This window comes from Sus scrofa, chromosome 3 (genome assembly GCF_054392235.1).
Source record: "Sus scrofa isolate SSC_HxYL_T2T_F1_AM1 chromosome 3, Sscrofa_HxYL_maternal_Yorkshire_Landrace_v2.0, whole genome shotgun sequence".
Lineage (NCBI taxonomy): Eukaryota > Metazoa > Chordata > Mammalia > Artiodactyla > Suidae > Sus > Sus scrofa.
In genome coordinates, this window is record NC_139385.1 from 13459613 (window position 1) to 13486575 (window position 26963).

The following is a 26963-nucleotide window of genomic DNA, read 5'->3' on the forward strand; positions in this document are numbered from 1 at the left end:
AGTGCATTAAGGATCTGGGCATTGCCCCAAGCTGTGGCGTAGGTTGCAAATGAGGCTTGGATTAGTGTTGCTGTGGCTGTGGCCTAGGCTGGCAATTGTAGCTCTGATTTGACCCTTAACCTGGGAACTTCCATATGCCATGGGTGCAGCCCTCAAAGAAAAAAAAAGTCTGAAAAAAAAAACTTTACAGGGGAGAAAAACCAGATCCTATATAATGGATTGGAAATCCCAACGGCGTTAGGCTTCTCTATAACGAAAGTGGAAGCTGAGAGCAAATCAAGCAATGCCTCAATATCCTGAAGGGAAATGTTTTCAACCCAGTATTTTGTTCCCAGGTAAATACCAATCAGATGTGAGGATAATATAAAGAGGTTTTTAACCATTCAAAAATTTAAAATATTTCCACCCATATTCCCTACTGGAAGACAAAGAATTACCAGACGATTCAGTAACTCCATTTCCAGGTGTAAACCAAAAGAATTGAAAGCAGAAGCTTGGATACTGGTACACCAATGTTCATAGCAGCATTATTCAGAGTAGCCAAAAGGTGGAAACAACCTAAGTATCCATCAACAGATGAATGGAGAGACCAAATGTACTGCAAACATCCAATAGGCTATTTTTCAGTCTTAAAAAGGAATGAAATTCTGATAGAGGTACATCGTGGATAGACCTTAAAAACATTGTCCTAAGTCAGAGAAGCTAGACCCAAAAGGGTAAACATGTTTGATTTCATCTATATGAAGTACCTATAATAGGCAAATAAATAGAGACAGAAAGTGGAATAGAGGTTACCAAGAGCTGTGGGGAGGAGAGGGAATGAGGAGGTAATGTTTAATGGGTACAGACTTTGTGTCTGGGCTGACGCATGAGTTTTGGAAATGGATAATGATGAAAGGTACACAACATTATGGATGTCACTGAATTGTATAGCTAAAAATGGTTAAAGTGGTCATTTTTTGGCTATGTATACTTTAGCACAATGTAAAAGGAAGACGATGTGGTCACAGGAGTCTACTTGGCATTCCCAGATTTCTGGTTGTTTTTTTTTTAGGCTGCTTCAAACCCACATCACAGCAGCGACCTGAGCCACTGCAGTGACAATGTCAGATCCTTAACCCACCGCATCACCAGGGAAATCCTGGTGTTTGTAAAAGTAGTTAAAAATTCATATCAGCATAGGATATCTCTTGAGTTTTAATTTGCCAAATTTAATAACATTGTATGAGTCAGACAAAATAATTCCACAGTCACTGAGGCTCAGTCAAGACTTCTAGGGAAATAGACTAGCAGGTCATTATGATACAGTGGGAAATACTGGGATTGAAGAATTCCAGATTCTACTCACTGCTTTAAATTACTTTATCGCCCATTGCTTGTGCTTTCCTTACATGTAAAATGGGATAAGTAATAGCTTCCAGCTCATTAAAAAGTGTTAGGGCAAACACAACACTGTCACATAGTACAGTTAACTTTTTGAAAATTTTGTTTTTTTGTTTTTTGTTTTGGTCTTTTTAGGGCTGCACTTGCAGTATAATGAAGTTCCCAGGCTAGGGGTGGAATCAGTTGCAGCTGCCAGCCTATGTGTCACAACCACAGCCACGTGGGATCTGAGCCTCATCTGCAACCTACACCACAGCTCAAGGCAACACCAGAGCCTTAACCCACCGATTGAGGCCAGGGATCGAACCCGCATCCTCATGGGTACCGTTGGGTTCTTAGCCCACTGAGCCACAGCGGAATTCCCTGAAAGATGTTTTACATGATCCTCACATCTGATGTGATTGTGTTGAGTGAAATATAAAGGAAATGTCTTGAGTCTTTTGCTTTAAAATAGAAAGCTATTCTCTCACCCCATACAGAGAAAAAATAGAGGGTTGTGTTTGGGGCTGGGGCGAGGGTGGGCAGCTTACTGAACAAGAGTCAGGATGTTGAATTTCATGGGCTTGTCCTAGTGTTTAAAATGTTTTTTGTTAGTAGGAATCCTGCTTGAGTCTTGTGATTTGGTAAGATGCTTAGCTATCTAGGAAACATTTCTTCAAAGTTCTAATGAAATGACAATCTTTTCCCACTCATTGAGCCCCAGTTTCTGCATCTGTAAAATGAGGATATGCGATACCTTGACTACCTGACGGGGTTGTTTTAAGAATTCCACGAAGTTCTTTCATTCATCTCTTCGTTTGATAAACATTCACTCTGAGCTTATGAGCTAGGCTGGAGCTAGGAATGTAATGCTCAGCAACAGAGACATGGTCCATACGCCCCCGAAACTTCTAGTTATGTGGAATTGATAATTATGTTACGGCACATTGAACAGTGCCTGGCACTGTCAATATATATTAGTTTCCTAGCTGGGATGGTTAATTTTATGTGTTAATTTGACTGGGATATGGGGTGCTCAATATTTGGTAAAGATTATTTCTGGGTATTCTGTGAGGGTGTTTCCGAATGAGGTTAGCATTGGAATCCAGAGGCTGAGTATAGCAGATGGCCCTTCCCGGTGCGGATGGGCACCGTTCAGTCTACTGAGGGCTTGACTGCTGAGCTGGGACATTAGTCGTCTCCTGCGCTTGGACCAGGACTTACATCATTGGCCCTCTTGGTGCTCAGGCCTTCAGACTTGGAATGGAACTCACTGCATTAATCCTCTGGTTCTTAGGCCTTCAGACTCAGACTGCAGCTATGCCACTGGCTTTCCTAGGTCTCAGGCTTCTAAATGGGGGATTGTGGGATTTCTCAGCCTCCATAATTGCATGAGCCAATTCCTCATACTACATCTCTTTACCCATATGCATATGAATTTGAGTGCCTAGTGGGCCACTTTGGGTACGTAGAAGTGGATGTACATATGCAGTGGTTCTCCTATTGGTTCTGTTTCTCTGGAGAACCCTGATTAATATACTACCCTTGACGTCAGGACCCTTCAACATATCCATGCATATTCAAGTCAGTGGTCTGGAATCATGAAGCTGGACCTCAGCTGCAACCTAATTCCTTACTTCATAAGGTCATATTGCCCATATTGATGGTAATCTGAGACCATTGTAGGCTACTCATTCTGTAAGTACAGGAGTCCTTCTTTTGCACTATGATATAAAACTCCAGTGAGACAGCAAGTCATCCAAATTATCTTCCCCAGAGAACAGGGAAATGCAATTTTACGTCCAGAGCAGGGAGGATTCAAAAGTTTACCAAAGTCCTGGGAACTTAAATTGTAGGCAGGATAATATTGCTGTTCATCACTGTCTCCTTATTTCTATTTAAAGAGTTTTGTCTTCCTAGTAGAGGGGGTTGGTTTAATAGAGTGTCAGGGGAAATGTCTAGTGAGTGTATTGATTGAAAGTATGATGATAAATGTGGGCAACTTATCTCTTAATCTTCCTCTAGGTTTGCCTAGCTGAGGGTGAATAAAATTATTTTTAATATAGCCAAAAAAGTCCTTTTCATTGCCTTGGGATTCTGGTGCCATACATATGCCTAAATGACTAATTTTTCCCAGGAAGAGTAAGAATTTGTAGATTGGCATCAGGTGGAAGGTATTTCCATCCATGGTACTTTATGCCTAAAGGTTAAGTTTCATCCTTTCAGCTAGGAACAATTAAGCTATGCTAGGATACTACTTAAGGAAGGAAATACATACACTGTTCATATATCACATATGTTCATGTTTTGCAGAGAAGGTGGTCACAATACCTCAAGAGGAAAAAGCCAGGACCTTCATTACCAAGGGCAAGAAAGCGTTTGTAAGGCACTTCACACAAAATAGAAGCAGCCTGGTGCTCCCGCTGTGGCACAGTGGGATCAGAGGCATCTTGGGAGCTCTGGGACCCGGGTTCAATCTCCTGCCCGGCACAGTGGGTTAAGGATCTGGCATTGCTGGAGCTTTGGCTTAGTTAGTGGCTGTGCCTTGGATCTGATCCCTGGCCTGGGAGCTCCACGTGCCTCAGGACAGCCAAAAAAAAAAAAAAAAAAAAAAAAAAAAAAAGAAGCAACCTGAAGGGACTGGAGGAATGAGACTGTGTAATGAAGCAAATTAATGTATGTCAGATTCCATTTTCTAATATGAAATAGTTTTGAAAGAAAAGTTGCACGGAAGACAGCATTCTTATTGTACATCACTTCCCTTTTATTTGCTGCAGACAAATGCAATGCTGTAAAGGTTTTTACTCTGATGCTATAACAGAAAGTGTACTTCTGTCATATCCAGGCTTATAATGCTCAAACCAATCCATTACGCCATTCAAATAATAGGGTTTACTTGCTTTTAAGGTCACCTGGGCTATAATGTTGTTACTGCCCTTTCTTCTGCTCTGCAGTCTCATTTTCACAGAGGATTGAAAGATAGAGGGGGTATTGGGTACCACTCTTCATAGGCATAATGTCACTGTCAGTGTTTCCCTGCAGTCCTGAATCTTCTTACTAATGACAGACGTGCATTCAACAAGGGTTTTAAAGAGGTGCAATGCTTGAGTTTCAGTGCAGATTCAACAGCAAAAACTACAATAACTACAGAAATCAACTCCTGGGTATTTTTTATTTCAAGTTAGAAACCGGAGTAGAAATACTTAAGGAATATTTGTAACTCAAAAAAGCTTATGGGGCTTGAAATAAAAACATCATAATTTATATTAAGCAGAGTGGTAGGAAAAGGTTTTTGGCCAGAATTTAACTAAATTTTATCCAGAATTTAACTAAAAATTCCATTAGACAGTAAACCGCATCTCAAAGGCTGTAATTAAAAAATTTATTCAAATATTTTGAAAACAAAGAATCATTTCTTTCCAGTTGATGTAGGTCAATCAGTCTGTTATTTCTGTCCTGCCACTTTTACATAAAGAAACACTTGGCCACAAACTTTGCTTTCTGGCTATAATAATTTCCTATTATAGGTTTGTCTTTAGTTAGTTTCCAAAAAAATATTATATGCTTAGGGTTTTGGAGCTATGAACATTTCTACCCTGTAGTCTCATTTTTACAGAGGGTTGGTAGAAAAAGAGATAGATTGGGCAGTTCTTAGCCACAAAACAAAAATATTTTGTTGAACTGAAATAATTTATCAAATTATTTATTATTATTTTTTTATGGCCGCACTTGCAGCAAATGGAAGTTCCTGGCGAGCGGTCGAATTGGAGCTGGAGCTGCAGGCCTCCACCACAGCCACAGCAACACTGTATCCTAGCCACACCTGTAACCTGCGCCACAGCTTGTGGCAATGCCAAATCCTTAACGTAGTGAGGCCAAGGATTGAACCTGCATCCTCACAGACACAGCATCAGGTCTATAACATGCTGAGCTGCAGTGGGAACTCCCAGTTAAGAAAATTCTTTTTTTTTTTTTTTTTTTTTTTTATCTTTTTAGGGCCTCACCCACAGCATATAGAGGTTCCCAGTCTAGGGGCCGAATCAGAGCTGCAGCTGCTGGAATACTCCACAACAACAGCAACGTCTGTGATCTACACCACAGCTTACGGCAACACAGGATCCTTAACCCACTGAGTGAGGCCAGGGATAGAACCCACATCATCATGGATACTAGTCAGGTTCATTACTGCCAAGCCACAACAGGACTTCCTTTTTCAAATTTTTATTTTATGTGTTTTTTTTTTTTAACAAATTCTAAATTTGTCTATTGTAGTTGCTATTGTTTTACGGAAATAACTAAACGAGGAAGCCTATGATAGTTAATAAGAAGCAGAACTCCTGGATTCTACATCCAACTCCGTTACTAGTTTGCTGTGTGACACTGGGCAAGGTACATGTCATTCCTCTCTGGGCCTCTGTTTACTTATTTATAAATTGGATATACTTGACTATAGCATCTCTAATGATATAGAAAATATATAACATAGAGAATTATGAATAAACTGAAGATGATAGGTCTGTATATACCTAAGTTTCCTGAAATAAGTGGACAAAGCAATGTAGACTATAGAGCAAGTTCTTGCCGGTCTGCTACGCTGATCCTGCCTAAATTTGCAGTCAGACATGGGCCCACATATATAGAGTCCCTTGCATTTTCTTGTAGGCCTGAAGACAGTATTTTAGTATAATGTTTTAATTTCTGAATGTCTTTTCCTGAAAATGCAAGATTTTGACGTAATATGTTTTCCTCATCTTTTTATTTTATAACATTTCAAACCTTCAGAAAAGGTGCAGGAATATTCAATGAAGAGCCATATACCCTTCACTTAGATTTACCAATTGTTAACATTTTGCCACATTTGCTTCCTTTTTATCTCTCTTTCTCTACTCCCTGCCTGGATATATAGGCATTGCTGAACCATTTGAGAATTTATTGCAGACATCATGACACTTCATCCTTAAACACGGTAGCATATATCTCCTAAGAAAAAGGACATTCTCCAACCTAAACACACATTGATTCAATACTATTATCTAAGATGGTCTCTGTTTTTATATTTCCCCAGTCATCCCAGGGGTGTCCTATGTAGTTGATTTATTTATTTTTGTATTTCTAGGAGCGAATCAAGGGTCATTTGTTGCATTCGATCTCTTTTTTGGGTGGTTTTAGGGCCCCACCCTCTGATTTATCAGAGTTAATTTTCAACAAAAGCAGAATTCTATACTAATTGTGGGACTAGGAGTTCCCATCGTGGCGCAGTGGTTAACGAATCCAACTAGGAACCATGAGGTTGCGGGTTCGATCCCTGCCTTGGCTCAGTGGGTTGACGATCCGGCGTTGCCCTGAGCTGTGGTGTAGGTCGCAGATGTGGCTCAGATCCCGCGTTGCTGTGGCTCTGGCATAGGCTGGCAGCTACAGCTCCGATTGGACCCCTAGCCTGGGAACCTCCATATGCCGCAGGAGCGGCCCAAGAAATGGCAAAAAAAAAAAAAAAAAAAAAAAGGCTAATTGTGGGACTAGTTACTAATGATAGGGAAAGCAAACCAAATTTTGAAATAAAGAAAAAACATTCTGTATAGCACAACTAAAAACAATAGCAATATCCATGATCAAGTATGTTAATGAGCTTTGATAAAAGATCCTGGAAAGTTGGAGTTCCCATTGTGGTGCGGTGGCTTAAAAATCTGATTTGTCTCTGTGGAGGAGCTGGTTAGATCCCTGACCTAGCATAATGGGTTAAGGATCCAGCTTGCTGCAGCTGTAGTGTAGGTCGTAGCTCCAGCTCAGATTCTATCCGTGGCCTGGGAACGTCCCTATGTTGCAAATATGGCCAAAAAAGGGAAAAGAAAAAAAAAAAAAAGATCCTGGAAAGTAAAAGTATTCTAATAATAGTACATTATCTGGAACACAGAGCATGGAAGGTGAATTGTGCCAGAAATTACATTTCAAGTATCAAGAATAGTCTGGTATAAGACAAGAGAAAGTAAGACCCTGAAATGATAGATTCTATCTATTTAAGCAAGAGAAATAAAGAAGTCTGAGCAAAGACTTTTTTTGTGTGCTGCAAACTTAAACTAACATGCCTTCTTTCATTATCTTCATGTTTCTCTAATTTATCAGAGGATTTGAACCCAAAGCAGGGAGAACAATGTTTTACTATGATGTCAGTGTTTTAGGAAAAAAAAAGAGGCAGGAGTTTGAAAAGTAAGCATTTTGCAAGTACAAAGATGTCATTGTTGCTGCTGTTGGGCTTGTAGAATAACTGGGTGATTGTTAATTATGAAAATAGATAGTAGTAGTGGATACAATTTGTCTTCCAACAGGAGTGCATTGCCACTAAAGCACGCACAATGGAGAATACAAGAACAATTAGCAAAGCACAAGATATTAGGACAACTTACTTTTAAGCAACAGCATAGCTAAAATATACTGTTAAGAACGCATAACCATCTCATGAGTGAATATAAGATAGTCGTATTTTATTAGCTTTATTTAAGAATGTTCTCTTGGCAAAAGACTAATTAATTAATTAATTACTAACAGTAAAAGAAGGAGTTCCTGTCATGGCGCAGCAGAAACTAATCTGACTAGGAACCAAGAGGTTGCGGATTCTGTCCCTGGCCTCGCTCAGTGGATTAAGAATCCAGTGTTGCCATGAGCTGTGGTGTAGGTCGCAGACGCGGCTCGGATCTGGCGTTGCTGTGGCTCTGGCGTAGGCCGGCAGCTACAGCTCCAATTAGACCCCTAGCCTGGGAACCTCCATATGCTGCAGGTGCAGCCCTAAAAAGACAAAAGACAAAAAAAAAAGTAATAAATATTAAAAAAAAAAAATTGTTCTCTTAGGTTAGTCTCCCAAGGCAATAGAAATAAAAACAAAAATAAACCAATGGGACCTACCTAGTCAAACTTACAAGCTTTTGCACAGCAAAGGAAACCATAAAAAAACAAAAAGACAACCTATGGAATGGGAGAAAATAGTTTCAAATAATGCAACCAAAAAGGGCTTAATTTCAAAATATGCAAACAACTTACACAACTCAACTGCAAAAATAAATAAATAAATAAATAAACCCAATTGGAAAAATGGGCAGAAAATCTAAACATATTTTTCCAAAGAAGATATACAGATGGCCAACAGGCACATGAAAAAATGCTCAACATCACTAATTATTAGATAAATGTAAATCAAAACTACCATGAGGTACCACCTGACACCAGTCAGAATTGCTGTCATTAACAAGTCAGCAAATAACAAATGCCAGAAAGGGTGTGGAGAAAAAGGTATCCTTCTACACTGTTGGTAGGAATGTAAATTGGTACAACCACTATGGAAAACAGTATGGAGCTACTTCAGAAAACTAAATATAGAACTACAATATGACGCAGCAATCCCAGTCCTGGGCATATATCCTGACAAAACTTTCCTTGAAAAAGATACATGCACCCCTATGTTCATTGCAGTCCTATTCACAATAGCCAAAACATGGAAACAACCTAAATGTCCATCAACAGATGAATGGATTGAGAAGATTTGGTATATATACAGAACGGAATACTACTCAGCCATAAAAAAGAACAAAATAATGCCATTTACAGCAACACGGATGGAACTAGAGACTCTCATACTAAGTAAGAAAGAGAAAAACAAATACCATATGATAGCACATATCTGAAATCTAATATATGGCACAAACAAACCTTTCCACAGAAAAGGAATGCATGGACTTGGAGAACAGACTTGTGATTGCCAAGAGGAAGGGGGAGGAAGTGGGATGGACTCGGAGTTTGGTGTTAGTAGATGCAAACTATTGCAATTGGAATATATAAGCAATGAGATCTGCTGTAAAACACCGGGACCTATATCTAGTCACTTGTGATGGAATGTGATGGAGGATAGTGTGAAAAAAAAAGTGTGTGTGTGTGTGTGTGTGTGTGTGTGTGTGAGAGAGAGAGAGAGAGAGAGACTGGGTCACTTTGCTGTACAGCAGAAATTGACGGAACATTGTAAATCAAATATACTAGAAAATTGAGAACTATGTCTAGATACTTATATCACAAAACGACAATGGGAGGAAAAAGTATGTATACATGTGTAACTTGGTCCCCATGCTGTACAGTGGAAAAAAATAAATTAAAAATATATATAATAGAAAAAATAAAAGTCTTACCAAAGAAAAAACATGTGCACAAGATGAACAACCTTTTCAAGCATTTTTTAAAAAACCCTTTTGCAATTTGCTGGAGCCATGATTTCTTTTTTCTTTGAGCCATAGTGGTTAATCTGATTTTGGTGTTTAAGTAATTATGTCAATTAATGTATGCTGAGAGTAATTTCATTTGTTGAAATGGATACCAGGTGAATATGTAATTAGTGGACGGTTGTCTCTTTAAGATTTTGTGTGCAATTTTCCAAGATTAGCTGCAATATGGAAGTGTAGCATTTTAAATATTAATAATATCTGGTTATTGACCAAGCTAGTATCTAGTTTATTTCCTGACAATTGAAGAAAAATGACAATTTCTTTCCACCTTCCCCTATCAATCAATCAACCACCGCAGTTTGCCCAGGATGGTCCTAGTTTTGAATGTCCTTTATCTAGAGAAACCCTTTGCTTCCAAGCAAACCAGGGCAGTCAATCACCCTAATACAAATATCTCATTTGAAAAGAAATAGTTGGAGTTCTAGTCGTGACTCAGTGGTTAACGAACCTGACTAGTATCCATGAGGATGTAGGTTTGATCCCTGGCCTAGCTCAGTGGATTAAGGATCTGGCGTTGCCGTGAGCTGTGGTGTAGGTCAAAGATGCAGACATGGCTCGGATCTGGCATAGGTCAGCAGCTACAGCTCCAGTTCAACCCCTAGCCTGGGAACCTCCAGAGGCTGTGAGTGCAGCCCAAATAAACAAAAGACAAAAAAAAAAAAAGAGAGATATTATACGTAAACAGTTTTATTTATTGTTTAAGAAATTTAACATATAGAAAAGCAATTTAAAAATAAATTTCCATACATATTGCCACTAAAATAAAGCAACTATATATGTAGTTTTGTTACTTCTAAGTTTCATATAGACAATATATAATTTATCAAAAAGTTAAAAAAGCAATTGTAGTCACAAGATATATTCAGTTCTGTCATTAATAACAAGTACATAGCTTCACAAAACCATATGTATAATTTTAACAAATCCATAAAATTCTAACATATTTCCATGTTATGTTATTTAATTACCTTTCAATGTCGGACATTTATGTTGTTTTTCCATTTTTTCCCTATTACAAATGACAATGCTATAAATATCTTTATTTATATAATAGTCCTCTTTTAAATTGAAGAAATAAAGCTTTGGAGGAAAACAAACATATGGTAGAATTGTATTGAAAACATACAAACAATTTAAATTATAAATATTTTCTTCAGCTAGCTGGTTTCTTATCAATTACCCTGCTATCTAAATAACAATTTTATGAAAAAATTCCTGATAATATGAGCCCATTCTAAAAACTGGCCAATATTCTTTATTTGGATAATTGAAACAATGTGTTTGTTCCGAACATCAATAAATTTTCATCGCAAATGAAGATGTTGTTTCCTCTTTTTAGGATCTTTCAAAAGAATAATTGCAGTTGAAGAAAAATGAGATCATTGGGTAATCATAACTTCATAGAGAAACATCTACTGTGTTCCAGAACTGACAGAGGTGCTGAAGAACTCAGAAGTACTTCCAACACATTTTTAAGGACAAATGTTTGGTAGGAGCCCATTTTGATACTGTGTCCGATAAGTCACCTGTCCCTTGATGCTTCCTTTTAGGATTTCTGAAGTAGAAGTATGAAAATCTAAAAATTAAAATCCCCTTCTATACTGTAATTAAAAAACAACAGCCTGAGCCTCCACAATCTAAACTCAGATACAGAAAGGGCAAGTCATCAAATCAGTTAACGTTCATTGGGCACCTGCCATTGCCTGCCCAATCCTTATCCTCCATAGTTTATCAATTTATAGGAAAAAGTCACAAGATGTGGGAGTTTCCATCATGGCTCAGTGGTTAACGAACCTGACTGGCATCCATGAGGATGCAGGTTCTATCCACGGGCCTCGCTCAGTGGGTTAGAGATCAGGCATTGCCCTAAGTGTGGTGTAGGTTGCAGAGGTGGCTTGAATCCCACGTTGCTGTGGCTGTGGTGTAGGTGTAGATTTGATCTGAACCCTAGTCTGGGAACTTCCATGTGCAGCAAAGTGCCACCCTAAAAAGCAAAAAAAAAAGTCATGCGATGTGTATACAATTACAAAATAATAGAAGAGTGGGATAAGTTTTGTAACAGTAGTGTGGAAAAAGGGGGTCATGTCTCCTTGTGCATCTGTGCATTTGTGATGACAAAAACTGTAAAAAACCTACATGTCTGTTGAGAAGATATAAAGGATTATGTTAAGGAATAGTCATATACTGGAATACGAGGCAACAGTGAAAATGAATACATAGGAACTATATGTATCAACATCAATAACTCTCACAAATAAAACGCTGAATATAAAAAACAAGTTTTAGAAGAGTAGATTTGGATTAATATCATTTATGCAAATTTTCAAACATGCAAAAGAAGACGCTATGTCGTTTAGGGATACTTCCAATGGAATGAAATTGTAGAGAAATGCATGCAATGGTAAACATGGAATTTAGGATAATGATCCTTTGTGAGAAGGGTGGGGAAGTGGAAGGAAGGCTTAGGAGTGGAGACGGAAGATGACACAGTACCAAGGAAGTACATGAGAGGGTTCAAGTGTTTTGGAAAAGTTTTATTTTTTAAGCTTCTGGGAGAGTACATGATTATTTCGAAATAAATAATAATACATTCAAACATACATAAATTAAAGTGCCGCATAAGCAGAGAAGAGGCTGTTAATTCTGAATGGAAGTAGCAATCTGCATAAGCTAAAAAGCTTATGAGTTGGCATTGATGAATAAATTGGTCTTGATGGATGAGTAGAAATTTAGTAAGTCCAGATGGCAGGAAAGGAGATTCTGAGGTGATGGACTAGCATGGGTAGACGCATGGAAGTGTTCTGGACAAGAGCTAGCTTAGGATGCAGAGAAATATACATGCTGGAAAAAGAGGTTAATAATGTAATTGAGACCAAATCGTGAAAGGCCTTGAACACAGATGTGATGTTAAATAATTTCCTAGACTTTGTAAACAGGAGTTTGGGCTATCATTTATTATATTCTTCATGTAATTTCAAAGGATTGATATTTCTTCAACTAGGATAATACCTTGTCTGAATCTGATTCTTTTAGATCCTTTTTTTTTTTTTTTCTTTTTAGGACCGCACCCACGGCACATGGAAGTCACCAGGCTAGGGGTCTCAATCGGAGCTGTAGCCACCAGCCTACGCCACAGCCACAGCCACGCCAGATTTGAGCCGCGTCGGTGACCTACACCACAGCTCATGGCAACGCTGGACCTTTAACCTGCTGAGCAAGGCCAGGGATCAAACCCGAAACCTCATGGTTCCTAGTCGGATTCGTTTCCCCTGCACCACGATGGGAACTCCTGATCCTTTTAGATCTGTACTGCTCTTCAAATGAAAATGAAGATAAAATCATGAACCATCACAAGTCATCTACCAAATCCAATATAGAAATTGATCCTCAAGGTTATAATCAGTGATAAATATGGAGATCTCCCATTAGTAGTATTAGAGAGTCATTTAAAGTTTTTTCTTATGATCATCCGTTAATTTCCCCACCTGACCATGTCGATTCTTCAGGTACAAAGGACTGCCCTGAGAAGGAATTGGAAGACTCGTTGGTTTTGTCACAATCTAAAGCTTGTTAAATTTGCCAGAACTACTTTTCACATGAAGATCATTTGGCCACAAGCAGGTATCTTTCATTGGCCTTCATGTGGCAGAGTCTGAAGACAGTGGGTTGATTGATATATGATTCATCAAGGGCACAGGCAGAGGTGATGAAAAGTTTATCACACAATATGAAAGTGGCACAACATATAGCGCATTGAACCACATGTTTCCTCTCTCCCTCTCTCTCTTTTTTTTTATGGGCCCACTATAGACATATGGAAGTTTCTGGGGCCAGGGATGGAATCCAAGCTGCAGCTGCAATCTGCACCAAAGCTGTGGCAATGCTGGATCCTTTAACCCACAGCACTGGGCCAAGGATTGAACCCATGCCTCAGCAGTGACCCCAGTCTCTGCAACTGGATTCTTAGCCCACTGTGCCACAGTGGGAACTCCTCCCTTTTTTTGAACATTAAAACTACAGTTTGAAAAACAACTTCTAGTGCCAAATAAAATAAAACAGCAGGTGATAATTAGGGCAAAGTTACAACAATGCTATTACCGATGGGCTACCTGTCAGTTTATGCAAGCTATCACTTCTCCCCAGGAATAGTTATTATTAAAAACGACTTATGAGTGTTAAAGAAGGGACATTAAAGGTGTTTATCTCCTTATTTGCTCATTTGAAAATGGCATAAAAACAGGCCCATTAACCAGCTCAGTTCTACCTTGGTCTCAGGGCAGACACACACACAAAGTATGTAACTGAAAGCTATAAATGGCCAAAACATAAACCTTAGTGCCTTGAGTTAAAAATCAATTTTCCTAATAAATTAAGTTAAAATATTTTATACCACTATGTAATATCAAGAAGGATGTATTAATAATTGCCGTGTTGGCAGAGTGCAAAGTGTAAGACTTAGGGGGATGTAAAAATTTAGTAATTTAGAAAATCTAATACCAAGAATAGCTATCTGATGGGTAGAAGGCTCATAGTTTAGTTCAGCTGTTGAGCTATAATAGTATTCTCTGACTAGTCAAGGTTGAATGTTCAAGATGTAGTTTGAATTAATCATTGATTTGAATAAAAGGTGCACAACTGGAGAGGCTCTCTTGGGTTAAGTAGTTTATTCCTGAATGCAGATGTAAGTTTTTTCCTTTTTGTATTCCAGAAGCTCTTGAGTGTCTTCCCTACTAAACAAGCAAGCTCTTTTGGAATTATTATTATTTTTTAGCTTTACTCTCTATCAGCTACAATCTTTGAGCTAAGAATTCACCTAAGCTTTTGCTGATATGAATTATAAGCTCATTCAAACTGCCCATTTCAAGTTTAAGCTTTCTCTTTTGTTCTGCCCAGTAAGAAAACTGATGATATGCTATGCTTTATTTTGGTTTACTTACAGTGTGCCATTGTACAGTCATACTAGATGGTATTGTGTGAATAAACCATAGCTTGTTGGTCCATCTGACTGTTGATGAGCATTTGGGTAGTGACATCAGTGCATGAACAAAATGAAGTTTTATATAGGTACTCATATGTACACAAACAATACCCCCCATAGCAATAATTTTTTTTGTTGAAGTGTAATATATATTAGAGAGAGAAGTGTAGCTTGATGAAGTTTTATGCGAGCACACGTGTACAACCAGTACCAAGCCCAAGAAACAGAACATAACCAACTTCGCAGAAGCCCTATTTATGGCTCCTCTCAGTCATTAGCTCCTTTCAAGTATAACTACTATTCTAACTTCTGATAGCCTAAATTTTTGCCTGTTTTTGTACAACACATACTCTTGTGTGTCTCAGTTCTTTTACATAGCATCATATTTATGAGATTCATACATGTTACTGCATTTAGAAGCAGACTGTTCATTCTTAGTGCTCTATACTGTTTCATTATATGAATATATCACCAATTATTTACTTCACTGTAAATGAATGTCCTGATTGTTTCCAGTTGAGGGTTATTTATAAATAGTGTTGCTCCGAGATACTTAACAGGTATCTTTTGGTATATATTTTACATTGGTATATTCCTAGGAAAGAAATTTCTGGGCCAGAGCATTCTCATATATTTAACTTTAGTAGATATTTCGATTTTCCAAAGTGGTTGTACAATATACATAGCATTTGATCTCTTGAGGAATTCTTTTGAGGAAGGCATTTCAGCATAACCATTATGAGAATAAGTTTTGGAGCTACTAAGACCAAATTCAGCTCACCATGGAACAGCTATGCCAACTATGCTTGAACTTCTTAACCCTCAGTTTACATACCTGTAAAATAGGTATAATAAAACCTTTCTCAAAATTTATGAGCATTAAATGAGATATTTATTTTAATGCAATTTAGAACAATGCTAGTTGATAGTAAGTGCTTAGCTTATTATATGGTGGTTTTTAATCACCAGCTCTCACCACATAGACAATCTGGAGAATTAGAAACAAATATGGGCAATATAATCAACAAACAATTTTTTTTTCTTGTCTTTTAGGGCTGCACCCACAGCATATGGAGGTTCCCAGGTAGGGGTCAAATTGGAGATGCACCTGCTGGCCTATACCACAGCCACAGCAACACAGGATCCAAGCCAAGTCTGCAACATACACCACAGCTCATGGCAACGCTGGATCCTTAAACCTCTGAGTGAGGCCAGGGATCGAACCTGAGTCCTCATGGATACTAGTTGGGTTTGTTAACTGCTGAGCCACAATGCGAACTCCCACAAACAATTTTAATTCTCCGATGGAAGAAAACTGAGACTATGACCCAAAAGGCATTACCAATTCCAGCGAGCACTACACTTGGACCCTGAAAAAAAAAATCATTTAAACATTATCCCAAAATGCATTTGCAAATTACTCTTGCCAGAGGCAAGGTTCTTGGATGCAGTGCATTACCATCCATTTTTTCCCCTACCAGACATTACTCTTTAAAGACAGGACTGCCAAGGGCTACTCTGGAACGTCACTAATGTTATACTTTTTATTATATTTGCCAATTTCACACCTTCCTCAACCCAACCCACAAAGTTGTTGAAAAGTGACTATAATTATACATTAGTTCCTAGTTTCCTTGAAATTGATCAGTATTTATGTTCTACATTCTTAAAAATCCTAAAAATGAGTCCAGAAACTTGCTTTAAATTTCAAGACCTTGCATTTCTTCTCTTTTTTTTTTTCTGTTTTTGGAGGCATGAGCTTGATAACCTCAGGGTGGATTTCAGCAGCTGCTGGGACAATTCCTCAAAGTTATCACAGAAGTTACATTCTGTACAAAAGTACTGTTTTAGTTAATGGCTCCAGGGGCAGCAGGCTTAGTTAATCTTGGACAGGTTAATTTTGGAAGGTGGCACGGTGTTCCTAATAAATTGCATCAGATCCCATCTACCAGTTACTAGTTTCAAGAAATGAAGCCCACAATCTACTTGAAAATATGTCATCTTTTGAGAAGGCCAGTGGTAGACCTGAAAGGGGACTTTCTGAACATTTAACTGAACTTCTTTGAATTACAGATGAGAAAACTAGTCATTTAACAGTCTTGCCTGAGGTGAAATGCTTTATTCTCTGAACTTACAAAAAGTTCAAGTCTCATTCATGGTTTAGTGGCTGCTCCTCTTTGCTCTTGCTTTTTGGTGCCCATCATCCTCCCAGCCCATCCCCAACCTCAGTTTAGATCCAGCCCTGGGATCTGGAAATGGGGACACTGAACACGTGTGACTTAAGGGAATGACCAATCATTAAACTGTTCTAAATGCAAGATGTGCGAGGCTTGCCTACTAGAACATTAAGATCCAAGATTCTCTGTTTGGTGGACCACTGTATTTCTAGTACCTAGAACCGTGCCTGGTACATAGCAGGAACGGTTAACACTTCATTTAACTAATAAGTGTTAAATGAAGACATGAATGGGAGTTCCCACTGTGGCTCAGCGGTAACAAACCTGACTAGTATCCATGGGGATGCAGGTTTAATCCCTGACCCTGCTCAGTGGGTTGAGATTAGTGTTGGGGTGAGCAGTGGTATAGGTCTCAGACACACCTCTGATCTGGGGATCTGGCACTGCTGTGGCTGTGGTGTAGGCCTGGTTTGACCCCTAGCCTGGGAACTTCCATATGCCTCGGGTGTGGCCCTAAAAAAAAGAGAAATGAGTGAAAGAATTTTGGCTAGGTCAGATTTTTACCTATTTACTTTTTCTTTTCCGCCTCCTTACAGTTGTACCAATAGAAGTGCAAATTTAGATTTTAAAAAGGAGAAATTATGTACAAAGCGTCTAGAAGGGTGACTGATTTATTGTGGGCAATTGAAAAATGTCAGTTCATAACCCCTTTCTTTCCCAAGTGGAGGGTACTGGGGGTTAGGGGTGATATGCAGCAGTTTTTACCTACCTGGACATAAACTGAAGCGGGTAGCTAACAGGTTGCTGGTGAGAAAGGGCTGTTGGCATCTTTCTGATCCATATCAGAAATTCCAGTGCCCTGAAAAGCATACAGCTATTTTACCCGGAGAGGCTGGTCGCATTTGTTGATCGATTTTGGGCTGCAGTCAACTCTTAACTTTTTATAAGCACTAGCTACACTGCGGCGGGAGGAGGAGCAGGGATAGGAAAAGCAGGGAAACCCTCTCTCCGCTCAAATAAAAGAAGCCTTCGGTGGCAGAGTCTGCGTTTTGAGGGTCTACTGTGTCCCTGGTCTAGGGCAGTCCCGGCCCCTTCAGTTTCGCCTCCTCGCTCCTGGCGGCTGCCGCCTAAGTTCAAGTTCGGCCTTGGACGCGCGCGCTCCCTGTTTCCAAGCCTCTTGCGCGTTTCAAGGGCCCCTGCTTGGAGGCTCGGAGGTCATTCTAGTGCGGGGTCACTCGGCCACGCGTTGTGCTACCACGTGGAAGAAAAGTTTCCAACTCTGCCTTGGGGCCTCCCGGTGCCCTCCAGGGGCTGAGGCCAGCGCTTTGGCACCGCTGCCTTTTCTTTCGCCTGCTGTCGCGCCCCCCCTCATTTACCGGGGAAGTGCCCCCGCTCTTGTATCCCTTCCCTGAAATCCCTCCTTCTCTCCTTGCACAGGTCGCCAAGGAAAATACCCTGGGGACCTCCCGAGAAGGCGGCCGGGGTGCCTCCAGCTGTCCCAGGGTAGGGGGTCCAAGGATAAGTGTCCCGAGAAGGGTGCGGGGGGCGCGGAGCTAGGTGCGTGGAGCAGAAAGGGGACAGTGGCCCACAAGCCCCTTTTCTGCGACTAGTGGGATCGTGCCGAGGTTTCCACACCCTCACGCGCCAACTCTGGCGGGCCACAGCAGACCCCACGCGGGCGGCCCCCTCCACGCCCCCGCCTGCCCCCCTTTCTCCCACTCCCCGCTCCCCTCCGCCCCCAGTGCGCAGGCCCGGCCGCCCCAGCGCGCATGCCCTGGGCTCGCGAGCGCGGCCAGCCCCCAGCCTTTTGCTTTCTACACATTCTACAACTGGGGAGGGGGCGGGGGAGGAGGGAGCCCGGCCGGCCACGTGATCCAGCGGGCCGGGGCCGCGGGGGCGGGAGCGCGCGCCGGGAGAGGCGCGGGGAGGGCGGTGCGCGTGCTCGCGGCGCGCGCGGGCGGGCGCGGGGCTGGGCTGAGGCGGGCGGCGGCGGCGGTGGGCTGGCCGCGGAGGGGGAGGAGCGGGAGCTGAGCGAGGCAGGCGGGCGGAGGATGGGGCCGTGCCCGGGCTCCCGCTGCAGCCGCCCGGGGACACGCCGTGCACCCTCCGGCTCGGGGCTCTAGCGGTGGCGGCAGCGTTAGCGGCGGCGGCGAGAGCGGCGTTCCCGGCGCTTCTTGGCCGCGTTTCTCGGCTGGGCGAAGAGAAGAGGCAGCGGCGGCGGCACACCGGTGTCTCTCCCGCTGGAGATTTCTTTCTGCTTTCCTCGTCGACTGACTCGCCCCCTCCCTTTTTTGAGGAAGGGTGACCTCTTCTCTGGGACTGGAAAAGATATTTTTTGAGGAGGGGGGGCGGGTGGCAGCGTCAGGGGCTGCTGCCTCTCTTCTTTCATCTCCCTCTCCTCCCCCCTCCAAGCCCTAAAAGCAAACCCCACAACTGCTCCAGCATCCTCCTTCCCTTCCTCCACCTCCCTTCTCCTCCACCTCTTCCAGTTTCGCCCTCTTCCCCTCCTAATTATTTCATTATTATGCTTCCCTCTCTGGGGGGTCTCGTTCCTCTCAGGTCGCTCGGAAGCCTTGGCCTCCCCTGGCTGCATTTCTTAAAAATTTTGGAGCCTGGGAGTGAGTTTTCTCTGAGGCGTGTGTGAGAGGCGGCGGGGGTGTTTTCCTGCGCGAGGGGCGGGTGAAGTTCATTGCCCCCACTTTCCCGCGACCTTTTCGGACCCGATTTAGAATCGGGGGGGGCCCAGGCGTTTTCGGGGGGCGGGGGGCGCGGCGGAGAATGGCCGCGGGGAGGGCTCCCCGGAGCCTCCCAGTCTCTTGATCAAAGCATTCCGCTATTCTGATTTATTGCCTGCTTGGTGAGTTATTTTTTTTTCCCCTCTAAAGGAGACCTGTGTGTTCAGCCATTACTTTGCTCGGCGCTGCTCACAGGAATCTCCGACCCTCGGTGCTGTGGGCAGCCCCGCACTTGGGCTCCTCGCCTCTCGCCCTCGCTCCCGTCCCTCCTCCCTCTCTCCGCCCCTTCCCCCTTTTCTTTCTCCTCTCTTTCTTCCCCTCTCTCCCTTCTTTCGGCCGCCGTCTCCCCCGCGCCCTCCTCGGGGCGGAGGGAAGCCGAGAAGGGGGAGGGAGGGGTTGGTGTCAATTTTTTTGTGCGGCCGCGGCCGGAGCCTGTGGCGGGCAGGCGGCGAGCGGGGAGACCCCGGCGCGGCAGAGCCATGGATGGCCCGACGCGGGGCCATGGACTCCGCAAAAAGCGGCGGTCGCGGTCGCAGCGAGACCGGGAGAGGCGCTCCCGGGGCGGGCTGGGGGCCGGCGCGGCCGGCGGCGGCGGGGCCGGCCGGACCCGGGCGCCCTCGCTCGCCTCGTCGTCGGGCTCCGACAAGGAAGACAATGGGAAGCCCCCGTCCTCCGCCCCGTCCCGGCCCAGACCCCCGCGGAGGAAGCGGAGAGAGTCCACCTCGGCCGAAGAGGACATCATTGATGGATTTGCCATGACCAGCTTTGTCACTTTTGAAGCGCTGGAGGTAAGGGGGACCCCCCTCGCCCCGGTTTCCCTTTATAGGCACGACCCCCACCCCCCACCGCCCGGCTGTGCCCGGCCGTGCCCGGCCTGCTACCTCCCCCGTCGCGCTCCCGTCGGTCTGGCTGGCTGTCTGTCTGGGCTGAGGTCTTATTGTTGGGGGGGGGGGAGCTGGGGGCGCGGGCAGACAGGCAGCAGGAGGGAATCGCCAAGCCGTGCCTGGTCTCCTGGTTTCCTCGTTCTCGCTCGCCTTCCCCCTGCGCCCCCTCCCTGCACCCCCTCCGCAGCAGATGGGCAGAAAGAAAGGGGTTCAGGCATCACAACAATGCGCCCCCCTTCACGGAGAGCTCTGCCCCTACTCCTTCCTCCTCTCCCTCCCCAATCATGGCTTCTTGGCTGGTGGAAGTCTCTTTGCTGGGTTTGGGGCGCCTGTGGACGGTTCTCTGTGTGCTTTCTACAGAGCCATATGTCCCTATGTGTGTGTCTGTGTAGTATAGACCTTTCCTGGGTGTCCTCGGGACCGGAGACTGATGGGGTTTTGTGGTTCTTTGCCCCCATCTCCTGCCTTTTCCTCCCCTTTTTTCTTCTCTTCTTTCTTTTCTTTTCTTTCCTTCCTTATTTCTTATTTCTTTTTTTTTTTCTTTTTTCTTTTTGGGTAAGGCTGGGGAAGGGGGCGTTTTCTCCTGGTTGGGAGAAAGGAGGGAGGAGGGGAGGGAGGAGAGGAAAGGATGGAATATCTTTCTGTATTCCGAACGGGGCTCTATTACAGAAAGGGTTAATTGTACTATTATCTATACACATACATATGCACATGTGTGTGTACATGAGTAATTCCGTTAAAGGACAGAAAAAGGTACACCAGGGAGGGCTAGTGGGAGGAAAGAATAAAATCCTAGCTGGTATTTGAAGGGCTTGTCACCCAATTGTCCCTCTCCTTTTCCTTTTCCTTTTTTTTTTTTTTTTTTTGCGTGTTTTCATTTTTTTTTTGCTGATTGGCTTTGTGTGTGTATATCTATGTATGTCTTTCTTTATTCCTTGGGCACCTGCAGCGTTGATTTCCAAATGCACATTTTCCTGCTAGCTAACCTGTTCTTTGGGGTGGGGGGGGCACAGATAGAGGGAGATTGTCCAGGGGTCAGAGGGAAACTCTGTTTACCTGGACGGGTCTGTTTTGGTGCTGGCATCAGTTACTGGTGTCCATAAATGTCACCCCCTTTTTCTTTCCCCCACCTTCCTCTCCCCACCCCCAACACTCCACACACACAGAGCGCTTTGAGATTCTGCAGAGTTGGTCCGGCTTTCTTAAGCACAAAACCAAGATAGGAGTTGGTTTCTAGCCTTTCCTGCACCTGATGTGATGGTTTGAGGTTCCTGAAAGAAACTTTTCCCTTTCTTTTGGTTTTTGCTGTTATTATAGTACAGTTTGCAATGCTCAAATGCAAGCTTTGTTAATGACAGCTTAAATATCACGTGGCAGTAACTGTACAGGTTTAGGTTGCTCTGTGTGTGCGTGCGTGTGTGTGTGTGTGTGTGTGTGTGTGTGTGTGTTTGGGTGTCAGGTTTAAAAATTTTTAAAAAGGAAGCCTTCTTGTCAGGTTGTTCTTTTCTGTTTGAACTGCTTTTTTGGTTGGGCTGCTGGTGGTGATGGTGGTGGATGGTGGCCAGTGGTTGGGGAGGAAGGGAAGGTGGTGGTATTAGTGGCCATAGATTTTGATGTTGGTGATTGAATCAGTTATCCTTTGGTTCTAGAACTGGTGCTTTATTGGCTAAAATGGATCTTACACAATTCTTTTGAGTGTTGAGGCTCACCACTTATTAGGATAATTCTAACTGTGGCTTCAACTTTGCCAAGGTGGGAGTGTACTGTAGAGTGTGACCTCTTTCTTTCTCTCTGCCTCTCTCTTGTTTTAAAATAAGACTTGAAATGGCAGCGTGTGTCCTAGTACATAAATTAGAAAATGCTGCCTAGAATTTGGTTTACCATTGCTCTCTGTGGTTGGTTTAGGACAGTATTTGTAAGAGTTGCTTACAAGTGGTTTTGCTTCCTGCATGGTTATCCTGGGCTGCTATGTGGCCCCTGTCAGTAAGTAAGCAAGAGGGGCCTGCAGGTTCCCATGAACATTTTTGAAGGCCAGGCAGAGTTAGAACTTACGCAGTTGTTTTTGATTGTTTTACTTTTAATAAGTATTTGGCTGGGCTTGTATGTGTATATCTATCCATTTGGCTTTTGAGCAAAAACATGCCCATTTTAGTTTCTTTTGAGTGTAAAAACCTTTACATTTTAAAAGAACAAGGTCAAAGTGTACCGTTAATACCATTTCTTTCCTTGCTGTGATTATTTTTCTTTCCCTTTTCTGGATTCAGAACCCAGGTTACTTTGGTGAGCTGAAATCACCCTGCCTTCATACCTGAATATCATTCCCATATCTTTGCATGGGTATAAAGTTTCTTTAAAACTTCATAGAAAATTTACGGAAGTACAGAGAACAGAATAACAAGTCCCAATGTACCGATCACCAAGGTTCAACGATTGTCAACTCATTGATATCCCATCTAGTCATCCCCTCCTCCCTGATGTGATGTGAGATATTATGTATTTTTAAGTGATAATGGCTCAGAAAACAAACAAACAAGAAACTTGGTAAATTAGCAACATTTCCCGAATATCATCCAGTATCCTGTCAGTGTTCACATTTAGGAGTCCCAGTTTTTGTAGAGCTTTCCCATAAATAAGCTTTTCAGATTAAAAACATACAATGAGAAATAAAAACTGTCATGTATGTCTGGTTTTGTGGGACAAGGTGGATCTGTTTGCTGTGTATCACATTTGGGTCTGTGCTGGATGGCCAGAAACATGTGTGTGGTGATCATTGAGGTAAAGCCTCTGGTGCCCCACTGTACTCACTTTGGAAGATTTCCTGAACGATCACCAGGAAATATGAGGGCTTATTAGGAAACAGGCAACTAAACTATGAACTTGAGACAGAAATGTATGTTACAGGAGTGCTTGTAAATGTTAACTCTTAGCATCTATAATAATTCTTATCTTAAAAATCTATGTTTTTGTGTCTAGAAAGGAAATTACTTGTCACCATGTATCATCGAGTTTGCTGCTTAGTATGTTGTGATGAGAAACTAGAAATACTGGCTTGCAGGGCTAGGCTCTTAAGCTTATGTGGGTTCAGAGCAGTAGCAAACTGTGAAGTGTAGACTTTGGGTGTTAATGGACACATCATTTGACTCCATACTTTTGTCCCGAGTAACTGATTCTGACTTCCCTTTTAAAAAAGAGGCTCCTAACTCATAATGAAATGTGCTGGTATAAATTCTTCCCCGCTAACTATGGTTTAACTCATAGTACTGGAGGAAAAGTAAGAAACCTGCCTAATGAAAAATCTGTGTTTTTATGTTGATTATCTTTCCTCTCTTGTTGGATTTTTATTTAAAGTGATGAAAGCGCTGGACATAGTTTGAGACGTCCCACACTTTCTAGGCAGTGGAACTGGCTGAGGTAGTTTCATATTCTGCAGGGACACTTATCTTGAGTAATTGTGCCCTGAAGTTCAAGTATGTGATTGTGAAGAGCCTCATGATAGAAGATGAGAGGGTAAGTGAGGAGGCTAAAGTTGAACATGGTGTTCTTTTCATTATGCATTTGAGAAGCAGAATTACCATTTGGATTTGGTATTGTTTATTGGGATAGTCGGATAGTCTTTGAGTGAGAGTGAATATCCCCTGATAACAAGCCTCCTTAAAAAGTAGTTTCCAGCAAACGAACTATAAATGGGTATGCTGGGGTTCTACTACTGTCAGTATAACCTGATGTGCCTTTCTGTTGTTATTTGCATTTCTTTCTATGTAGTCTTGACTAGGAAGCCATGTGAGCACCATGGCTGAAAATTTGACTATTATTTCCCCCCTCGCTCTGCTGCTGTGCACTGGGTTCTTAGGGCAGCCTCCTTTTGTACAACTGACCGGGGGAAACAAAGATGAAATTGTGGGATTAGCAAATAGGAGGCCAGTTGGAGCTTTTCAGGCTTGTGAAAATGAAGGCAGACTCATTTCTGGTGGATAGAGGATCAAACCAAGACTTTCATGTGGGCTTCGTTTCCTGGCTGTTTCAGGGCTTGCCCACACATTGGTAGCATAAGTAGGCTGGCTGCATAGCATTTGATGTACTTATAACATGACAGGTCAGTAGGCTCTAATAATTTACTGTGGTCAAATCTCACTTTTTTTTCCCCTCAGTTGTTTAAAAAACAGCATTAATCATGTTCCTTATATCAGTCAGCAAATATTTATAGTGTTTGGTATGTGCACAGCATTAGAAAGTGTATAGAGGAACCTAAAATATATATACTGTCTTGAGGGAGTGTGCCGTTTAGTTGATAAACTTGTCTAGCAGCTATAAAATAATTTTGAAACAGACACTCGAATGCCTAATATCAAGTGTAATAGGCTTTCAGAGAATGAATAGTGGGATAGGCTGAAGTGTTTTGAGAAGGCTTCCTGGAGCCTATGGGACCTAGAAGGTTGTAGTGATGTGGATAGGTAGGGAGGGAGTAGGGGTGGGGGGGTTTCTGAGAGGAGGGAATGGCAAAGAGGGCACAGAAATCAGATGAGTGATTAGAATTGTGGGGCAAGGAAGGGCTGGTGGAAATGAGAACAGAATTGTGTAAGTAAAGATGGGGAGTCAGGAGACCAGTGAGGACCCGCATTCCAGGCTTGGCTGTCCTAAGTTGTTGAGTGACCTGGAAGGCACCCTCTAAAAGCAATGTGTTCTTTTTCCACTGGTTGAGAGGGTTAGAGTAGTTCTAGAGCAAAGCTGTAAGGGAGCATACATTCCTAGGTTGTGTTCTAGACCCAAATAATGTGATCTCCTCTCAGAGAGTTTTGGAACTTGATGGACCACACAAAATTAAATGGATGATGTGTTCTGCCAGAATTAGAAGTCTTATATTAATGTGTATGTGAGTTTTGAATATCGGATAAGGAGATGTGATGCACCTTATTTCCTAATTTATTTGACCACAAGGCACCTTCCTTCTTGGCATTGTAATTCATAATCCATAACCTAGTATGGGAGATACTGGAAAAGATCTTAAGTGTCTCTTCCAAATTTGGGACTTGGTAATCTCTGCATGTAGGGTACGTGAGCTGATGGTAGACAACTTGGAAAAAAAGACAAAACCAAACAGGAACAGAGGTTTCAAGTGGGAATGGAGGCTGCTGCTTAAGTGGGAGTGGCAAGGGGAGTGTAAGATGAAAATAACCATGATTAGTCCACTTCTCATCCTGCTCCCTTTCCCTGCCTGGTGTCAGCCCTTACATTGATTGTTAGCAACCCCACCATGAGGTGAGTATTGGTGAGTGATTCTCATTAAGTTCTTTCAGTGTGATAGCACCCCAAGTCTGATACCACCAAGCTTCTTTCTAGCCAGGGAGTTTTATCTTCTCTTGTTTTCTTCTGGTTTCCTGGTTTCCTGTATTGCTGCCTTTTAGCAAGCCAGGAAAGAAAGAAAGAAAGAAAGGAAGAAAGGAAGGAAGGAAGAAAGGAAGGAAGGAAGAAAGAAAGAAAGGCTGGATGAGAAAGGAGGTTGACACTGATGTTAAAATAAAGGTCTCAAATTATCTGCCTTTTGCTCGCTTATGTATGAATGCTTCTTCAAGAAAGGTCAGAACCCTTCTGTTCAGCAGTCAGGGAAGGCTGTAGAGCTTTGTTTCTGTTATATTTTTCCTTTTCTATCTTGGGAGGTTTGAGATGGGACTTCTGAGTAAATGGGTCAGTTCAAGCATTTCATGTTTGACAACCTGTGTAGCTTTAGGATCTAAGGAGTTCCTAAGTGGTGAGAAAGTTTACAGAAAAAGAGGACTGTGAATTATGTGCCTGGTGGTGAATTCAGATATTTTACTGTACTTACTGAATTTCAGTATGTCACTGTTCAAGGCCGAGCGTCACTTCAGAAGTATTTATGTGAGATGAGGTCGAAGATTTCGATATGGTGATTCCATGTGCTTTGTATTAGCTGTTGAAATGAACTGCTTTAGATCTTTTTAGGAAAGAAATAGGATATAAATGAATCAGTAAATTTAAAAAAGAATCACAAAGTTAGTGATTAGCTTTTGAGCCTTTCTGACAGTGTTTTCCTCTAGCCTTCACCATGGAAAAAGGGTTAAAAAAGACAGCATTTACCATGATTCGAGGAGATTTGAGGAGCAAGGAGGGTGATAAAGAGATTTTCAGACTCTTCTATACAACAGTTTTATATGCTGTCAAAAATAAATGATTATTTAGTTTGAGAGTGTTAGGATTAGAAATAAGGTTCTCAAACTGAGAAAATAATAGTTGTTAAAGAATAATTTATGTTTCACTTGCCAAGTTTGGAAGCCTTTGGGCAGAAGGTCTGTAGCGCTTCTTGATGGAAGAAGGGGGTGTATGTACATAGGGTGAATGGTGGGTTAGTGTTTTTACATTTTATTTTATTTTACCCCTATGCTCTAATACACTAATATACTAAATGTAGTTTAACTTTTTAAAAAAGTTGCCTCATGCTATTTTTTTTTTTCCCCTCAAGAAACAACACTTTTTTTTCAGGATTAAATACAGTGTTTTGTTGACTTAGGAAAAAGAACTTGGTAATGGGATAGCAGCTCTTTATTTGAGGA

General features: G+C 42.2%; 1 protein-coding gene and 1 long non-coding RNA gene across 10 annotated transcripts in view; both read left to right on the forward strand.

Annotated features, from left to right (window-relative positions):
* The window catches only part of LOC146404399 (uncharacterized), an 87345-nt gene extending 71875 nt beyond the window's left edge, over nt 1-15470 (forward strand). For 2 of the 3 annotated variants that reach the window (XR_014840374.1, XR_014840376.1), the window contains 2 exons: nt 10963-11112; nt 13130-15470. This is a non-coding gene — a long non-coding RNA (uncharacterized LOC146404399). Of the gene's footprint in view, nt 1-5634; nt 5752-10962; nt 11113-13129 lie in introns of all 3 variants that reach the window. The other variant, XR_014840375.1, reaches the window with a different exon arrangement.
* A 3323-nt stretch (nt 15471-18793) lies between these two features.
* Nucleotides 18794-26963, forward strand: part of AUTS2 (activator of transcription and developmental regulator AUTS2) — a 1184853-nt gene continuing 1176683 nt past the window's right edge. For 5 of the 7 annotated variants that reach the window (XM_085015600.1, XM_085015603.1, XM_085015601.1 and 2 more), the window contains exon 1: nt 18794-20301. In XM_085015600.1, the coding sequence (XP_084871726.1) occupies nt 19993-20301 (309 nt within the window). In that variant the 5' untranslated portion in view covers nt 18794-19992. 7 annotated transcript variants of the gene reach the window in all.